General features: G+C 40.2%; 2 protein-coding genes across 6 annotated transcripts in view; both read right to left on the bottom strand.

Moving 5' to 3' along the window:
* hectd4 (HECT domain E3 ubiquitin protein ligase 4) overlaps window positions 1-12260 on the bottom strand; it is a 48362-nt gene extending 36102 nt beyond the window's left edge. For all 3 annotated transcript variants that reach the window (XM_079688441.1, XM_079688443.1, XM_079688442.1), the window contains exons 1-9: window positions 11596-12260; window positions 5629-6164; window positions 2995-3084; window positions 2780-2907; window positions 1949-2057; window positions 1071-1209; window positions 560-730; window positions 270-462; window positions 8-169 (exon numbers count right to left, since the gene is read on the bottom strand). In XM_079688441.1, the coding sequence (XP_079544567.1) occupies window positions 8-169; window positions 270-462; window positions 560-730; window positions 1071-1209; window positions 1949-2057; window positions 2780-2907; window positions 2995-3084; window positions 5629-6164; window positions 11596-11742 (1675 nt within the window). In that variant the 5' untranslated portion in view covers window positions 11743-12260. The remainder of the gene's footprint in view (window positions 1-7; window positions 170-269; window positions 463-559; window positions 731-1070; window positions 1210-1948; window positions 2058-2779; window positions 2908-2994; window positions 3085-5628; window positions 6165-11595) is intronic.
* Window positions 12261-12373: 113 nt separating this feature from the next.
* LOC307045048 (uncharacterized protein) lies at window positions 12374-20095 on the bottom strand. Of its 3 annotated transcripts, XM_079690524.1 has the most exons (8): window positions 19423-20095; window positions 19152-19264; window positions 18422-18554; window positions 17586-17720; window positions 16118-17109; window positions 15580-15709; window positions 14119-14238; window positions 12374-13964 (listed from the first exon to the last, which is right to left on the bottom strand). In XM_079690524.1, the coding sequence occupies exons 1-8, from the start codon at window positions 19524-19526 to the stop codon at window positions 13778-13780; spliced, it is 1914 nt and encodes a 637-aa protein (XP_079546650.1). In that variant the 5' UTR covers window positions 19527-20095; the 3' UTR covers window positions 12374-13777. The 3 variants fall into 3 exon arrangements, with proteins under 3 accessions (XP_079546650.1, XP_079546648.1, XP_079546649.1); XM_079690522.1 differs by having other exon boundaries at window positions 19152-20095; XM_079690523.1 differs by having other exon boundaries at window positions 17595-17720; window positions 19152-20095.
* Between the last annotated feature and the right edge of the window lie 110 nt (window positions 20096-20205).

Genomic DNA, 20205 nt, shown 5'->3' with positions numbered 1-20205 from the left:
CTCTTACTTTTCAGAGAAGACAGGCTGCTGGTTCCTCCAAATAGGGAGCGAGTGGCTGAGCTCCCAGATACACCCGGGGGTGAGACCAGCATCACTAGGTAGGTTCCACACACATACATAGGGGTCTTTCTCAGGGTCTTGAGAGGGAGCCCACAGCTGGTGTTGACAGCTATGAAAGAGGTAATCAGAAATTGTTACCGGAAAATCTTCAGTAAACATAATATCCAACATGGATTGATGTTGATTTTGAAGTTCTGCTGTTGAGTTACCTGACTGCTCCTCTTTGACCGTGTTGGTGATTGCAGAGCCTGTGAGAGCAGCCAATGTGGCAGAATGGGAGGCCCGGAAGCGTGACATTCGACTCAGGAGAAGCTCATTCAAGCACTTTGAAGACTCGCCTTCCTTGCGAGTTAAAATAACTCTCTCCTGCAAGATGTCTGCAACACACAACCCTATCTGTGTCTGCACCAATGGCAGGAAGGGAGAGAAAACATCAAACAGGGAACACAGACATACACGCAATGGAAGTACCGTCCATGGCAGGGCAAACAGTACTCACAGACAGGAGAAAGACATCCATGAAGACAGAGTGGCCTTTCTGTGTCTTCTCATTAAGACTGGCTGGGGACCAGACCCAGTACAGGTAGGTTCCATCTGAGCAGAGGTGCAGCGTGGTCATGCTGCTGCCAACAGGGAAGTGATGGGCTGGCATGGGCACAATCTGGCACACCTGAAAATAGCACAGGGAATGTACGGCTTGGTTACACCTACGTCTGTCATATCAACTCAGAGCTGGCATGGACATAGCTTATATAATACCCTGTTTTTGTACCCAATGAACAGCTGTTCATCGTCACCTCTTGTATTTGCATTTTGGCTGCCCCATTGTGAGCCTTTATCCTTTGTTTCCATAATCAAATTATTTACATTTTTATAAATTGCATTAAAATGATTAATAAGTATTTGTCTCACTCGTGTTGATACAAAATAATTGCTTCAAGACGTACAATTACAGGTCTAGTGAATGATATAACTTCAAAATTAAAATAGTGGACTATAGTATATAGTACCTGGAGGGTGAAGGGGTCAATGACCTGGCACAGCTGATGAGGCTTTGCATCGAAGGACGACGGGCGGTGGAGGAGGCGACCACTGCTGAACACCAGCCAGCCAGGCTCAAGCTCTTCATTTCGACAGTACACAAAACCCCTGTACAAACACAAACGCAGAGCATGTTGCATGTTGCATTGTTGTTAACTTGCTCTGTATTGTGGGATTATTGAATATTTCAAGGTGGACCTTTTGGTCGCAAACCCAGTTTAGGGGTCACTCTTTGGATTGAAAGAAACATGAGGTGAGTAGCAACAAAAAAAAACCTCACATGCTTACATAACCTACGAAATGCACCTGTTCCCACAGAATTAAGCATCGTGAGTAGCCTTTTCAGTGCTGACAATGTCAAAGGTTCACAGTTGTTTCCCTTGCTATAAATTGTAAAAAATGCTCTAGTTAATTATATAGTTTCCACTGAGTCACATTTCCTTACAGAAATGTTTGTTTAATACCTCAAGTGTACAGTTACCTAACTCCTAAACCCGGCACGTGTATCTTTTCTGCAAGTAACTCTGCGATCCCTGAACTCAAAACTAACTGCAGAAGGGAGTTGTCCTTTGCTTTAATAACAGTATGTGCTACCACAGCATGGAATTAGGATGCAGAGAACAAAATGTCCTTTTGTTCCTTTAACAAATCAACCAAATCAATCCAAGACAGTTCGGCAGGATGTGACTGTGTACTGCAGATAAAAAAACCATCCAGGAAATAACCCTGTGCCATGGGATGGGTAAGTGATAAGGGGTACTTTTAGGGTTTCAACCTCTTCTTCCGTCTTTCTCTCTTTCTCATGCTGCTGAAAGAGAAAGTGAGTTGAGGAGGGGAGTCACATTACCTCAGTGTCCCATGTAAACCAGAGCCAAGCTTGCTGAGTCCTCTCCCAGAGGAGTTGGTGGTGTACAGATAGAGCCCGTCGGTGGCTAGACAGCGCCCCAGGTCAGTGTCTGCAGGACAAAGGGACACAAAATATAAGAGAACATACAGAGAGAGGACAGATAATCATGATGAAAAAGAGGAGGGGGTATCAACTTGGGAGTGGAAGAAGTGGAAAGTGGGAGCAGAGGATAAGGGTGCTAAACAAGGAAGTGATGGCATCTGTTATTTTTCATTTTTGATTCATTCAGGTATCCAGGACAATTGATCTCGAGTTTGGTTACATTAAAATGTAAATATGCAAAAAACAACCTCTATGGATATATGCCCTCATCAGCTTCTGACACTACAAGGTCAGCTGATGGATTGTTTTACCCTGAACTTTACTCTCCTCTCCACTCCACTGCTTTACCCCCTCACAGTCACATCTTTATTTGTCTTTAAGATTATTTTGGGGCTTTTTAAAAATTACATTTATTATGTTTTTATTTTATGGTAGAGCTGAAATAAAGCAGGAAACGGAGAGAGAGAGAGAGAGAGAGAGAGAGAGAGAGAGAGAGAGAGAGAGAGAGAGAGGAGACGACATGCAGTAATGAGCCTCTCCTCACTCCTACACTTTCATTACAGACAAAAGCATTACAAATATTCTAAAGATTTTTTTTTTTAAAAAGGGGAAGGGAGGTTATGAAGGCAACGAGACATACAATGTGTAATTAATCACAACCGCATATTGCATCTATTATAGCCTGTTATTTATGGTTATAGTTTAACAAATGACAGGAAGGGTTTCTACCTTTACTCTCTACTCCTCCAGCAGAATTATCAGGTGTGGGCAGCATGTCCTCAAAACCCCAGGACACGCTGTGTTTGCCCCCCAGGAGGCAGGACGGAGAGCCGGGACCTCCCTCCAGGAGCAAAAGTCTGAAGCAGGAGAGATTACAATGTGGTTACACAATGGAAAAAGGATCTAATAATTATTTTTTAAAAGAACCAAAAATATGCTCTCACCTGTACAGGACATCTGACACAGGGAGCTGGCCCAGATCTGTTTGTTTCTGCAGGAGGTGAACTGTGTGGATGAAGGTCTTCAGAGATCCCCTGGAGAAGAATTTGGCAAATTAATCACACAATGAAACACAAGTGAAAGCTCATTGTTAAGAATTTCTGGAACTGCAAGTGGAATAATACAAGGCTTGCATAATGGAAAATATCTGATGTAATGTGCTGGAAATTTAAATGCTGTTTTTTTAATTGTTATCAAATATATTTTCTAAAAGAAATGCAGCAGAGAGACTATTATTATTATTACACTGCGACTCTCAGCAGGACGTAATGAGCAACCTACTTTGACGTGTGCAGTGTTCACTTGCTGCTTTTCCTCTGAACTATTAACTGAACACATTCAAAAGATACTACAGATTATTCAATTATTAATTAAATATTTTGTTTTGTTATTGCATTCATTTGTATAGTAGTGTATCATGTCTGTATAATCTTTAGTTTTATTTGTATTTTCTTTGGTTTTACACGCTCGAAAAAAATAAATAAACGAAACTAAAGTATTTCTATATTCAGAGAGAAAATATATGCAGGAAGAGGTCTACTGAAGTGCTATTCTGGCATTCTCTTTAGCAAAAGAACCGAGCATTGTAACTGCGCTTCGAAAAACTGGGCATAAAAAGGAGGGCCAGATAACAACAAGGTGATATTGATTATAAAGGCCCTGACACAACAGGGCGAAATCGGCTGTTTTCGTTAGTCGGACGACGAAGCGTGCCCTGTCGCCCAAACTCAATTTGGTGTGTCCCGCACCGTCGGCCGTGACAAGGTTTATAGTGTGTATTGTAACTGTCAAGAACATCCTATGCAATGTGTGGCAGCAAGGAAGCTAAAAAGGAATTGATATATATATATAATGCAAACATGTCACAGTGTTCATGTAGAGCCATGTGCTTTGCCATGTTTGAATCACTGTCTACTCTATATGTTCCACAGATGACAGACATTAATGAGTCATATGTCTGGGTCGCCTTCCCCGCCTCACTATGTAAACATCTTGTCAACAGCTGATGTCAAAACACATGGCGGCACAGTCTTTTAACCCTCTCACATTGTGAATTTACTAACCGACCCCATGAGAGGGAGCAACGCTGATAGCTCTTTAATTAGCCCCCACTGTCGGTGAAAGGCACCAGGGCTGGATGGTTCCCCGTAACAAAGGGCTCTCAGCCTCGACACAGGCTGGACAAAGAGGGGAGAGGGCTCTGGTTTTGACAAGTCAAGATCAGATGTCACCAGCAGAAGCCAGAGTTCAGGCACTGATGCCAAAAAAACAACCACATTGCTCCGTCACCTATAATCACCTTCTGTGGGCTAGGTCAGTGTTTTTCAAAGTGGGGGCCCCGACCCCCCGGGGGGCCGCAAGGGGCCACCAGGGGGGTCACGCAAAGTTTGAGGGAAACGGGATTCTTTTTTTTTTTAAGTTTAATTATTTATATTTATTTTAGATGTTATTAATAACTGCATATCTATCAATCTATGTGTCCTTTGATAACAATCTTTTAATATTTTTTGTTTTTGAATCACACGACCGCCCTTCAAGCCAATCAGAATCGAGCTGCCGCTACTGAGAGTGTATCTGCTCAGCTTTTGGAGCAAGTGAGAGCTAGTGAATGTTTCGCTCTGCAGCTGGATCAGAGCATGGATGTAGCAAATGTTGCAGAATTGCTTGCATACATCAGATTTATTTCAGAAGACAAATTTGTTGAGGAAATATTATTTTACAAAAGCACTGGAAGGTAGGACCACATGAAGAGACATTTTCCAAGTTTTAGATGAGTACATCATCTCAAATGGACTTGACTGGTCTCGTTGTGTGGGTGTGTGTTCAGATGGGACAGTGGGGCTATGACAGGCAAAAAAAGCGGAGTGACAGCTTTGATCAGGCAGAAGGCCCCAAATGTAGTGGCAACACACTGCATGCTCCATCGAGGCACTTGTACACATCATTTGTTTTATTGCAACAGGGGGGTCCCCGCCAGAGGATAATGCTATATGGGGGTCCTTGGCATGGCAAAGTTTGGGAACCCCTAGGCTAGGTGATAAAGGCAAAAGACAACAAACCACTTGTATTTAATTGACACATTCTTTTGTTCTTGTTATAGTTGTTGTGTTATTTTTTTAAATGAGCAATGAACAATACAATTATTGTTCTAAAAATATTTAGTGCCACCGCTTCATATAAGCATATGATATAACAAATAGTAAGTGGCCCTGTCTCTTCTGAGGGCCCAATGCCATTCTTTCATTCATTTCACAAACTGTATAATAAGGGCTGAAGCTACAGCAGCTGCAGCAGGCTAACAGGTCACTTACTTGTGTACCTGTTTCAGCTTTGGCAGCATGGAATATCTGACTTATTGATCTAGGTAATGATGAAACTCAGAAGTGTTTCCTTTAATATACTTTGTGTGTCCCTTTTGTTGTGCTTTTATTTCTGAATGAGTTCTTGTTGCTTATTGTATAAATATGTGTTTATATAATAATAGTTTTTTTTTTATGGGTCGACTACTGTGTAATTTATATTGTTAGTACACTGTCTATAAGAGTCATCAATGGGATCCTAAGAAAGTATGGCCTCACCTAGCACATGCAAGTGCCACGAGTGCAGCAGCAGCGTTCTCCCTCTGTCGGTGTGTGTGGAGGATCTGCGGCTGGCCTGACTCCTGGGCACCGTCTTCCAGCCAGGAGCAGAGCAGCCCCTCCAGGCCGTTGAGGCAATCTGCGGGCTCTTTGCTGAGGCTGAGCGGCTGACAGTCCCTGAGGCAGGACAGCAGCACCTCTGCAGTGACGCCGCAGAGCGCCGGGTCGCTGCGAGTCTGCGACTGCAGAAGGGGGAAGACCAGCAGCAGACCGACGCGGGAGGTGAACGGCGCCTGCTCGGGTTGCTGGAGCAAACCTTGTCTTTTGAGCAATGCCAAGGTCTCCTCATCGGCCCCGCCGGTCCCCTCTCGTTCCTGCTGCTCCTCCAGGGCTAGCTGCCGCTGCGCCCCCCACAGGCCACGCAGAGCGTTGAGACGGTACTCCAGCAGGCGTGCGTATGCATTGCTCTGGTTTCCACAGACAGCACGCAGTCGCTCAGCAAGCTCTACCGGGTTCTTTGTCTCAAATGTTAGAATCTGGAGGACAGGGCAAGATAGCAAAGGAGACAAAAAGGAAACATTTTACATTAACAGCAGTCCAAAATTGTTACCATTTCACAGAGTTCACCTTCTAGATAAGAATCAACTTTAGAAATATTAAAACAGACATATTTCACCGTGTGTTTCCTCAGAGGGAATTTAAACTCAGAAATATGAATTTAAATATAAAAAGAAGAGCATGGCAGAGGATAATTTAAATAACTGTCTGACATGGATTTGAATTTATGGTTGTGAAAAATGTTCTACTTCATCTAATTATGTGGGAATGCTGACACAGCATTCCAACTATCTGTTATGCTACGCACAAAATTCTTTATTATTCCGCCGGGTTATTTTGCGCCTCTTCTTCTCCCACATTGAACATCGCAGAAACTCCGTTCAAACATCAAAACGTTCAGCTCGGTCGGGAATCAATTATTCATAACTTTCATAATTCCAGAGATACATCCCATAACTGATCACATTTTTAACATGGAAGTCAATGGAGAAACTCTTCCGACTTCAACGATCTACATGCAACTTCAACTGCTAACTGATCCTTCTTCAACTGCTAACTGCTCCTTCATATTTTCACAGAAACCTCATTCCAACTTTAAAATGTTACACATCTTTCTGACATTATTCGTGTAAAACAATTTTTAAATCTGATTCCTACTTTTAGAGATATTAAACATTGTTCAGACCTTGCTAAAGAGGCTTTCTTCAGATTGTAGAGTGTGTGATGTCACAGCTAGAGTGGAGGACAGATTTAATTTTGCCTTCATATTTTTTTTTTTAAACTGCCATAATTCCCAATCCTACATTCCTGAGACATAATTGTTCATGACAAACGAAGGAAAACATCTCGTAGCTTGAAAGATAAAAAAAAATTAAGCAAAATAATAAAACAAAATGCCTCTTGAGGGCATGAAGTGACAAAGACTTTCAACATGTCTCCATTAAACCCCATCGTAAGTTCAGCCTCACCTTTGCCCACCACAGCAGCCGCACACCTTTAGTTAATCTGCCAAAAAGGCCACATTATTAACCCGAAAGTACACAAAAAGCACACTTCAGATGCTCAAGTTCCTTGAAATGCTTCACGCTTTGAAATTTCACCGATATTTGTTACGGTTGTTCAACAAAACGTTCACATGTAAAAGGTTTATCTCTCATTCAGAACAATGAAAATGCTCTCCTCTCACTGATCACCATGGAAACCTTTGATCTCTGGACAGTCGTTAGCTCAAATATAAACACCTGTGTCATGGGACACGATGATGTCATAACTCCAATTTTCATAATTAGAGCAGCAGACTTCAGATAATGGTTAACGGTCCGGCCCTCAACAGCTCTACGTCAATTATGGGGTGTCATCATATGCCATTTCCATGGAAACGCATCCCTCGCCATAAAAGACGATGTCGTTATACATTAACTCCTATGAAAATGTTCAAAAGTGCTCAAACTTCACATGTGTGCTAACAGTCCAGCCGTGAAGACATCTACGGGACAGTTTTGAGATTTCTTCAAATGCCGTTGCCATGGCAACACAATGCTCGCCATGAAACACGGTTTTCTCATAACTTCAGTGAAAATGCTCCAAACGGCCCAAAACTTCACAAGTTTGGTAACGATGCAGCCATCAACGCATCTAAGCATATTATGGGATGTCATCAAATGCCGTTGGCATGGCGACAGATCATTCGCCATCAAGTTAGTTCAAAAGTTTGCAGTTTAAATATTCTGCTGCTTTTCCAAGCCTTTTTACTTTCTTTTCTTCTCTCATCACACATTCAAGCCCCCAGTGTTCATGTATCATTTCAATCTAAATTATTGACTTTCTTCTTACACATTACATTTCAGCATAGCAGTTTAGCGTCAGCTTTTCAGCATAAAGCATTCCCACTAGCAATTTCTTCAGGAATTGCATTCTCTAGTTCTAATTGCAGTGCATTTAGCGTTATCAATAGTCAGTAGGCCTCCACTTAAAGATAATAACAAAAGTAAGGATGTTCTACCTTCAGAAGAGACAAAAACAACCAGTTTGTCCAGAAGAAGAAGACTATTATATTGTAGGCTAATATGCAGTCAACACTTTAATTTAAAGCGAAATAAATTATTTATAACGTGGCTATGAAATTCAGTGGAACACAACATTTCCACAATACAGCTATGAATCACCTCCACAGGATAAAAGCTTGTGTCTACACTTACTTGGACTACGAAGTAATGGTCAGAGATAGCAAGGCACATTTGGGAGAGCCTCTCACAAGTGAAACAATGTGCTTCATGTGCACTTAGGCAGCATTTCAGTTATTGATCACACTCTGTAGCCCACGAATCATGAACTAGAAAAAAATCCATTATACCATTTAGCAGGCCCAATTTCTATTGATTCAATTTCAGAAATGCTACTAATGTTACAGTAACACTCCTTAACTGGATGCTGGCCTTCTCCACCTTGCTCTGCAAAACAATGCTGCATGCCGATAAAAATAGTCAGCATCAAAACACCTACGATAGGAAGAAGGAAGAGATGTAGGGAATCAGAAGTTAATCTAGAACAAGTGGAGAGACCTATGTCTTGTTTTGAGCTACTACCTACCCGACAAAGGATGTTGACAACAACAGACATGGCTACTCTGTTCTTTAAAAGGTTTGCTTTATAAAATGTGAAGACATTTTTACTTTAGCTTTATATATGTGCAAGAGCTTTAATTCAAATGCAAACCTATTGAGTCTCAACCACGTACATGTACTGTTTCTGCTCTGTTTCTTTTGAATTTTCTGAAGGATATTGGGGACATTATCCTTATTTGTTTTACGTTTTAGCCCCCAAATAAAAATATAAGTTGAAATACAAGAAACAAACAAAGGGTGAGGGGTTCAAACCTGCCCATTCACATTCATTAATTAACCAGTGGTTTGTCATCTGTTGGAGCTGCTGACTGAACATAATGTACTTATATCAGAACAGCATGTGGTTAATGGCCGAATAGTAAAGTAGCCATCTGCAGCTGTTATGTTTCCAACCCCATTTTTACTAAAGCTGATAAATTAATAAATTGCCGGTTATGTTACTAATACATCTTAAAATGTGAATTGGATTGAAGATGGGCAAATAACAAACCGGTCATTTGTAGCTCCAGTTACAAACTTGGCTAATACTGTAGGTAAGGATAAAAGAACCATCAGCGTAACTAACAGTTGAATGCACCACACTATATATTGTTAAAATTAACTCAAGCAGGTAATGTCTTTGGATAAGCACAAAAAGCCTTCCACATATCTCAGCACACATACACTTAAACATAACACTTCCCAATCTAAAGTGTGGAACATGCCACTTGTCCCATCTTATGAGCTTGACTTTTGAACTGAAGTGTTTTTTTATCGTAGTAAATGAAATAATGATATTATTGCAGAGACTGCATTTGTGCATCTAAAACAGCAATTCACATACATACCCTTTTTATATGTAACAGATTCAAAATATTGGAATAGTAACAACATCTTTCGCTCTTAAGTGACTAAGTAAAGTTAAATAAATGAACCAAAAGATAAATGGCTGTTGCAGCAATGGCAAAACATAAAAGCAAAAGCTAACATAAGGCATCATTGATTTAAGTGGTTGACCATCACTGTTAGCCACATCATTATCTACCACGACCAGGCATTAGACCCCAGCACATGGTCATGTGACCCGATTACTGCGGCAAATGTACCCACACTGGTGGATACTACTAGATAAAGCTTTATGACATGGTAGGGCACCGGAATATCAGGGATGTAACAATGTTAGCTCGAAGTTTCCATCAGCATCACTGTAAAGTTTCTGCTATGCAACAACATAGACCCATGCGTTCAGAGATGTTGCCTTCAAAATAAAAGCCTACAGTCTCGAATAATAAACATCTACTGCACTACATTTAACATTAACACTGGAATTAAACTACATTCTGCCAAGGCACACACCTTTAAGACTTGATACATTTCAGAAAATAACAAAAGTGGGAGAAAAAAAAAATCAAGGCCACATAGAAAATAGTGGTGCTTTCTAGCTTCTAATCTGACATAACGTGGCTTATTTTTGTTTAGAGAACAAGAACATATTGCATCAGTCAGTAATCAAATTATGGTCACTATAAAGTATGCCACACTTGAGTAATCATAAAAGTTTGATCACCAGGATTGATATGTTAACTTAAATCATTTAAGTGTATGGGTTATCAGCTACATACACCTACATAACATGTTGTGACAGAAGAAAGTGGTCTGAACTCTCCCATTTGTTCAACCAAAGAGATGCTCACTGTCTGGTGCAATCTGAGAAGTTGCTTGCCTAAGTATACTGCTGCACTGGCACTACTAATAAAGTTGAAACTGTGCAACTGACACCAGAGCAAATGCAGTGCATGCGGCAATGGATATGCAGTTATATGACAACAAAATGATATAGCAGATCAAATCAATATTAATAACTTGCATGTGCCATTAGAAGAAACTACATGAATGTACAGCAGTAGTGTAAAGTAACAAAGTACATTTACTCGAGAAGTGTATTCAAGTAAAATGTTGAGGGACTTGTACTTTAGTTGAGTACTTCAGTTATTTGCTACCTTGTACTTCTACCCCACTACAATTCAGAGGTAAAGCGTGTACTTTTATTCCATTACATTTATTTATTATCTTTAGTTACTTTGCAGAATTTGATTAATAATGATGATTGATGATGATGATGATGATGATGATGATGATGATGATGATGATGATGATGATGATGATGATGAATATAATCAACACTGAAATAGGACTTTATGTATACCTGGAGTAAAATTCACAAGCTACCCTGCAGCATACAAAGAAAATACAATTAGCTGCACCTTTACCAGCTTTCATAACACTTAAATGCACCAGTAATTATAATCAAAACAAACTATTTATATTATTCTGATTGGGCCAATATGCATAACAGGTACTTTCAGTATATTCTGATGCTAGTACTTTTGTACTTTACTTGAGTAACATTTTTGATTGCAGGACTTTTACTTGTAACAGAGTATTCCTACACTCTTACTTAAGTAAACGACTTACTGCACCTCTGATGTATAGTTTGTATCAACTACACATGTGGCTGCTTGTGTGATTAGGTTACAGGTCGGTGTGCAGTGCAGAGCTTCTATTTTGGAAGAGATGACAGGAAGTGATTTGACAACAGTCGCTTCCTTGACAGTGGGTCAATAACATGCAAGGCAGTAAACTTGCTAACGTTAGCTCTACCGTTTCCACCGAGGGTGTGTTGCAGCTGACAGTTAAAACACATTAATACAATTAAAAAAGACACCATTATCATAGCTATGAGTGTGTGTTTCTATCTATATAAACATTTGAGTTAGTGAGTGTGTGTGAGATGGCTTTAACCCACCTCTTGCTCGGTGTCCCCCTGTTCCGACACTCCAATTTCACTGGGCAGCTCGGCCAGATCTGTGACCCGAATGAGTCCGTCGTGGAGGAAAATGGTCTCCTCCTTCACCGAAAGCCACTGGGACGAGTCCACAGCCCCGGAGCCCATCGCTCTCTCCTCCGACAGTGATGCCAAAGGGGTCGAACATTAAAAATTCAGTGACAGAATGACAGAAAACGCCCTAGTTAGCCTGCTAGCGAGCTACAATAACATAACTGTCGCTACTGACGATGGTGTTTGATGGGGCAGAGCGTTACGGTTGGGCTAGGCTAACGGAGCTAAGCCGAGCAGAAACAGGCAGTTAGAAGACTCTCCTCTTCGCATAACACGGGTGGTCGTGTCGAGCTAACGGCGGCTAATAGCTGATGCTAACTTACCGTACGCTTTCGTTATAACGTTACCGAGCAGGGTGGGCGTGACACCAGTGCTAAATCCGTTATTGCGCCGCAACGTTAAAACGACAGTCTTTTAAAGGTGGTATACTGCATTTGTAGCAAGCTCTTTTTTTCAAAAGTAAATGGTGAACGAAGTCAGCCCCGCTAGCGGCCAGGGCGCTGTGTCAGTGGCTGGAAAAGATAATGAGAGTCTCCCAGCTGTCAGTGCGACGCCATGTTTCCAAGGCCGACTAGCTGCTCCCAGCATGCACCGCGGGCCAAAATAAAAGCTGTCAAAAATTAATGAGTTAATGTTGGTGTCTAACTTCACAACCTAAGACAGTAATAATTATACTACAGGGCAATTATCAATCAACCAAAGTTTATTTATATATCTCAGTTTCACACATTTTACATTTGTTCCAGGCAGCTTTATACAGAATGCAAATATGACACCCTCTGTCCTTAGACCATCACATTGTAAAAGGAAAAAACCCCAAAGAAACCCCACAGTTAATGGGGGGAAAATTGAAGAAACCTTGGGGAGAGCAACAGAGGAGGGATCCCTCTCCCAGGACGGACAGAAGTGCAATAGGTGTAAATTATCAAGATAATACATTCACAACCTAGGTAGTCCAAATGCTTAAAAAATGCATGTATGTGTGGATCTATGGATGTCAACTATCATCTGGGTGCCATCAAAGAAGTTCTAATCAGGCAAAGAAAATATATTAATGGAGTCTTATTTGACCTGTATGTCTTGCTGTACTGAACATAAGAGTCCAATATTAACCAGTCTTTCAATTAACTAGTGTGTATATCATTCTTAACATGTAGCTGTGTGAGATGTAATGTAGCCTACTGTTTCTTCAATGTCAATAAACCACGTTTTTGGGTTGTCAGTGCTCTCAAAGGTTTAGAGGTCACCTAAGGTTAATGGTCACTGTGTCTAACTTACTTGGCTATTATCAAAATTAAACATTGTTCAATAAAAAGCAAAGCAAAATAGGTAAATAAAAAGATGTCTTAATTAAGAATATAAGATTTTGTATAGAGCCCATGACAAAAATAAACACAACATTGGTAACCCTATATCCAAAAACCTTGTGACATTTTTGGGTACGATTGTATAGTAGCACAGGAATGGATCTTTGAATTCATTTGAAATAACAATAATTTCGGTTTCACATACCCAAAAAGTGAATACCTACAAAACTGATGCAACACATTGTAAGAGCTGGAATTCATGAAATGGCAATAAATTGCACATTGAACAGTTGTAGCCTTCACAACACATTTAGAGATCAGATAATGAAAGCTAGGTATAGATCACACTGCAATGTTTATTAACCATTAATTTCTGATGTAAAAAAAAAAAAAAATGTGTTGTTGGATTATTATTACTGACTGGTTGTTTTGGAAAGCAGACTGGAGTAGATCTTGTTACTCTCCTTACTTAAACTGCAGTGCAGATAATAAGGTGCTACAATGTGACTTATTGTGAAATCCCTTTAAGTATGCTTTAATATCAATTACTAAATTCAAACACAGTAAAAAAATACATGATGTTATTACATTTTCAATGCACAACCTGAAAGATTGCCAAAACTTTTTGTTACAGTGCTTTATAAATATATTACATTTAAATCAGTGGCATATTTACAAATATTTTACAAATATTACACTACACCATCAGAAAGAAACATAAAAAATAACGCATGACATGTGTAGCTTACCAAATTCAATGTTGCTGCAAATATGCACTTAGTTTAAAGCCGTGTGAGCTGCACCATAACATCGGCTTCTCTTTGTAGCCTGAGGCATCGCTTATAGAGACGAACAGGAATCCCTCTTCTTCTGTCACTGCCTGAATTTCGCACCCCAGCCGTGTCTTTTTCCTCCATCATCTCAACTGCTTGAAGTAGGTCAGAGGCTTTACTGAAGCCTCCAGAACATCTAAAAAAGAAACATATGAAAACTGTCAGAACCAGACCCAACATGATAATCTCTTATAAAGGAAACCTAGTTTACACATTAAACAGGATACTTGCACTGCTGTTACCAAAGGTTGTCTAAGATTTGCATTAATAAGCTTATCTGAGCTTAAAACCTGTTTCTGCGGTGGCATTTTTTCTCCTTTGGCAGTTTAAAGCAGTATTGAGAGACGAAATCCATCAGTAGCGTGGGGAGAATACTGGGTTGCTCGAAGCTTTCAATCTGAACAGCCAAGCTGAAAATAGGACAAAGAAGAGGACATTTTACAACCTCACGTAGAGGAATAAAGTGGGCAAAAAGGCAGGAATAAAACACAAGAGTGTGATGTATGCAATATGCATTTGTGAGTCACTCAGAGGCAGAAACAGACAAAGAGAAAGAAAGCTGCCTGTGGGGGCAGGCGTTCCTCCTGCCTTTTAACAATGAGACATAACAGTCTTACAGTATGCTGTAAACTAAGTGTTAAAATCAGCAGTCGGAGTCCCTATACATAATTAAATATAAACATGACACAAAAACGTGCAACCTGCTATCATTAAAAAAAACACAAGGCTTTTACAACAGAAATGAAATATAAAATGAAAATCAAGGTAATGAATGACATCAATAGAGGATGAATTCTGTCTGAGGGTCCTTGTTTGCGCCTTTTTCACCGCATATATTTTTAGATATCTGTTTAACTAAATACACAGGTGTAACTAATTATTTTAAAGATGGCTCTGTTCATTTACTGTAAGGGTTTCAGTAAGACGTTGATCTAGCATGCTAAATTAAAGGGCACTAAAACCAGCAGAACTAGATGGTATGCAGCTGTCTTTGTTATAATTAACTAATTACGCCTGTGCTTCTCCTGCTGTGACCTGTCGAAATAGCTGCTGTGAAAAAGGTTTTTAATGCATGCTGGTTCCCTGTCACACTGTTGTGGCCTACTGGGACACCTAATTGAACAAAGCCGAAATCTTATGCTCCTGTCTCCAGTCTCTTTCTTGAGATATCCAGAAATTATAAAATACACAACATAACACCTGTGTGTCTTTTACCACAAACATTTGAGCTATTACATAAACTTGGTCATGTTGTCATAGTTTTGACAAACACACCTTGAGTTTATTATCAGACTATTCTCCCCCTATCATTGTATTGACTGTGGAAACTGCTGGAGACAGCTTTACTTTCAAGGGCGCCAACGATAAGAGCCTTAACAATTTTCTCTTGACAAAAAGAAGGAAAAAAGGCCTTGTTCATCGTCTCACTGCAATCTGCAGGTCAAACCTTGAAGTAGTTTAGGAATGCCAAACACATTCATAATGGATTATTGGGAAAATAGCTTTTGGGTTAGTTAGGTCCAAAAGCTGTGTACGCCTTTGTATTTCTTTGGCCTCTATGAACTGTGTTAAGCTGTTTCCAGGATTAAGAATATCATGCTGAAAATACATGAGAACACACAAAGCAAGCCCCAAGATGCAAAGTTTGAAATGTAGTTAAATTACACCAATTGTTTTGTAGTAACCCATGCTTATATTTTTAATGATCGTGAATCACTCAAACATAAAGTTCAGAAATGCTGTTAAGTTACCGGCTGGTGCAATCACAGTGGTATGCAGTCTTTGATTCGTTGTTCTGCAGATCAAACTTCTTCTTCAAAGGACGGATTTTGTATTTACATTCATCAAGATATTTGAGGCTTTCACACAGGAGCTGATTGTCTGAAAGAGTGAAAAATAAACACTGGTTATTTCACATATGTCCGTAGCCTAGCCATAATTCTTTAGATAACTAACATACTAAATGTGCCTACTGATGTTGTCAATCTCTTTATTAAACTATTCTCTGGGATGAAAATTAGCATCCTGTCCCACCAGTAGGGGGCATTGGTAGCATGAAGCTCAAGCTTTTTGAGAGAATATTGCACTCAGCCACCTTACATACAATAATTCCACTGGGTTTGTTTTTCATTTTATCATCACCTTTTCATAGTGGCAAAATTGCTCACCTTTAACTAATAATAAATACATGTCTTTATAATTGTAATAGTGTCATGATATTGAAGTGAGGCCTCTGATACTACAAAAGTCCCAGCAGATGTCATGTGTTCAGCAGCTGCATACACTCACCTGTCGCATTATTTAATACAATATTTTGCTTCGGGCGTCTCTCTGCATGTGTGCTTTGGGCTCTGGTACTACCCATAGGCTCCCCGCTCGTATTATTCTGTAGTAAAGGGAAATCCTTCTGCTTTTTGGGCTTCTCATTCTTATTAACAGAGGCTGCTTTCTTCAGTTTTGTTGTGACTGGTCTTGCAGAAGTAGCTATACTCCAGATTGTTTTCGTAGTGTCTCTTTTGGGTGTTTCTGTTTTCTTTTTTAGCCTCAGAGTCCTCGCTGTTGCCACTTTGATAGGTAATCCATATGTAGTTGTTGAGGTTGTAACAGTTGTGGTGTGAGATGTTGTATTTTGTTCAAGACAACTCTTACAATGAGGCTGAAAAGCGTCACCTCTCAGAGGTGTCCTGAATCCACAACAGTGACTTTGTTTTGTAACTTTTTTGCGACTTTTTATGTTTTTTGTCACTGCTGTGAATGCTGTTGGTAGGTATGGCTGAACTGCTGGTGTTGAAGTTGGGGTGATTTGTGTTGTAGATGTCACAGGTGGATTGGAGGTTGTGGCTACCTGTGTTGTAGCATGGCTCCTTTTTGTGGTGTAAGCGGACAGGCCTTTTCTGACGCTCTTCTTTTTTCCAACTCTTTTTTTATTAAGCATCAATGTGCTACTTTTAGAAGCATTCAAAAGACCCATTGTGATTGAAGGAGTATTGGTGTGCACCCTTGAGATTGGGGTCATTTGAGGGGGTGCTGTTGTCAACAGTTTCATGCGTCTTTTACATCCTTTTCCCTTTTTCCTTCTGGGGAAGAAAGTGTCTCCTCCGGAGATACATCGATGTTCACTTTTTGGTGTTTTTCTATGTGGGCTGATCACAAAGCTTTGCCCTTTGCTACCTGTTAAGACGTTGCTGTCAGTGTGGTCCCCTTTTTTGCTTGTAACCTCAGAGGCGTAGGGAAGGGGGCTTTCTAAGACAGCATACGGAGCACTTTGGGATACTTTGCACCTGCGGAGAGTAAACATGTTAAAACCAAGCCATAACAAAAACGTATACTGTATTCTGAATTTCCAACTTATATTATAACTACATTCCTTGCATTTCATTGAAGTAAGAAAAAGTTTCTTATGTATTGCTATTTGGGATAATTATGTATAATTTCATGGAAGATAATGACTCTAACAAAGTGGAAATTCGTAAATTATAGTTATTATAGTGCAGTTTGTCAATGAAATACCATTAATGCAAGGTTAACCATTAATCTTATCTTGTTTGTAAGACAATCTGTTAGTAACATCATAGATAGGTAGTGGAGACAGAATGGCACAGTGCCCTTTATAATTGTGTGAGGTTTGGAAGAGTGGCAGGCATGTTATTACAAGAAATCTGCTGCTCAATCTTCCCATATAACCAACTGCACTTTCTTTCCACTGAACAAATGTCTTGTTTATCTTGTTTAGCAATCATTTCAGTGTGTCTCTTACGTTCCCCACCAGTACAACTGAGTGCAATGCTTCTTCTGTTTCAGCTCAAAGCAGGGAACCTGCAGGATGCTGAAGAAGCTGTATCCCACCATGCTGGAAATGCTATCATTCACACTAAGAAGGCACTGTCGAAACCTGGTGAGGGGAAAAAATAACAAGCCCAGTTAAAGCAAAAATATCAGTCAAAATAAACACACAGATGGTGGGTAAAAATCCTTGAACGCTGGCCATATTTTGTCTGCACCTTTACGGTAGACGACACAGTTTGAATCAATAGATAGCATTTGTGCTGGGGGGTGAAATCTATGTATGTGAGTGTCAGTTACTTACAAAATGACCCATGCACCTGTCAGCACCAGATGTAAAGTGAGAATAAAACAAATATGTCTGCAGGTTTAATAAAAGCAGGAAAAGTATGCCCAACCAACACTGTGGAGAGCAACTTGTTCACTCCTGACATTAAAAAATAATTCGGAGGGCTGATTGCGGCGGTATATTATTACTCCTGGATGAATGGTTATATCACAAAATCCCTTTACTTGGCATATTGATACATGTAAATTCAACTAGCATTCCAGAGAGGACCACACTTTCATTAGTTTAAAGTTTCAAATTGGAAGGCTTTTATTGTCATGTGTGCATATAGCTACAGTGTAGTTATGAACACACTTTAAACTTCCATATCTAATCAAGTTCAGCTGTCGAGTCTTAACCTTGTTTGACAGATCCTTAAGGGTACAGGACTGGTGGGGAAATGAGAATCCCTGGTTGCAAGAGTTTCCCTAAAGGCGGTAAATACCTTAAACCCAGCCCTGGGTGCACATTCTGATGCTCACCTTTGGTCACAGTCACAGTGTGAGATGGTGTACAAGTTGCGGTTGAAGAACCCATAATTCATAGTGAAAGACGGGATGACATGCAGGCAGTGGTCGTGCTCACGGCAGCATCTATCTGCACTCTCAAACATGCCTACGCAGGAGAACAAGACTTGAATTCAACCATATCAGAGGGAACATTTCATAGAACTCCAGAAGCAATCATCTCTTTACTCATTTAAAATCAGAAAGCATCAAAGACTGTTAAAACATGTATGATATGCGGAAGGACATCTTGATTATGTGACTACAATAGTTTATAATCATTCTGTTCGTTACAATGCCATTCAATTTTTTATTTTGTGTTGTTTTATTAAACCTCAAATGTCAAATTATATGTTTAATATTCTATAAAGGAATTCAGTACGTTGCTTTACTGTATGATGAATGCAAAGGCAATTACTATATAATAATTGTATTTACTGTGGAAGACATTTACACTAGGCCTACTATCTATGATGAAGTGAATGGTGGTAATGATAGTGACAGCTGGAGAGAGGGGCCCCCTGAAATCCCCAAAGGTCTGTATTTAAAAAAAATTCAGAGGGCCCAAACTTCCTAAATACCAAATGGAAGTGACATCGAGATGCTATTGGCCTACCCATTACTCATCGGATGTCTTATCTGACCAATCATGCCCTCCTGCCCTTTTGGGGAATTTCAAGTGCAGAAAAAAGTGAACTCTCCTCACCTAACTGATCGTATCTAACTGCTTGGCTTCCAGTGCCGCACCACAGCGTCCCTGGGAAAATCCATGCGCGTTTCCTCCGAGTTTTTCCAACTTTCACATCTCTCCTTGTGCGTCTGGTAAACGTTTGTGCATTAGAAGAGGTCAGTGCGCAGGTAGTATCTGCAGCCAACAGCATGCTAATATTAAACTTCGGAGGGATTTCTCCATTCTCGGTGCCACTTCTGTTACAAAGAGTGCGATATGTTTCTATAATGAAAGGATCGGCATTCACCTCGCATGATACCAGTCGTATATCCTCGGACCATAGGCTGAGGTACAAGACGCGCAAACCGGCTGCGTCCTCTCGTAGAAACGTGATGCGCGTCTGTCTGTCATATGCAGTCCTCGATCTGAGACAGGAGTGACCTGATCCGGGCACACCTTGTGATTTTGATTGAATTAGCGATGATATAGCCAAAAGAACCTGTAGTAGGCATACCCTTTGCATCTCACTGTAAAATGGGCGATAATCAATCGAGTAAGAATGGACGAAATCTTCCTCATGAATTGTAGGCTCAGTGTATTTCTGCAGCAGTCAGCTTCTGAATGTCTGTCTCTGATGGCATGTGTGCCTCTGGCATAAACGGTTTGGGTTGAGCGGTCTTCTTTTTATTGGTCTTCCTTTGTAGAGGCTCGGCAGGAACTTGACACGCCTCACTTTTGCAGAATGACATTGCTTTTGTGCATTTCCTCAACCTGTCACCTGAGAAAAAATGCTGTCCTGACTGTGATTTAATGAGACTTGTCTACACCCAGATTGAGGACAAAAGCTGTATAGCCTGTGGTTTCCAACTGAAAAAGGACATAATATGACGTATAGGGTGTGGCTAAATAAAATAGAAAGTCGATCAGGTTATTGTTTGGTGGCTTTAAACTTAATTAAATGTTACAGACAATAAGATAATAACTCCTTAACTTTTATCAGGTTGCATCCTTAGCTTGAATCATATTACTTTTGTGAAGCTCATTTTAAATATAGGCTTTTGGATGGTCTTGATTGACTGAAATAAGTACT

The sequence above is a fragment of the Notothenia rossii genome (assembly GCF_949606895.1).
Source record: "Notothenia rossii genome assembly, chromosome: 6".
Lineage (NCBI taxonomy): Eukaryota > Metazoa > Chordata > Actinopteri > Perciformes > Nototheniidae > Notothenia > Notothenia rossii.
Note: the sequence above shows the minus strand (reverse complement) of the source record. Positions and strands in the feature narration are given on the sequence as shown.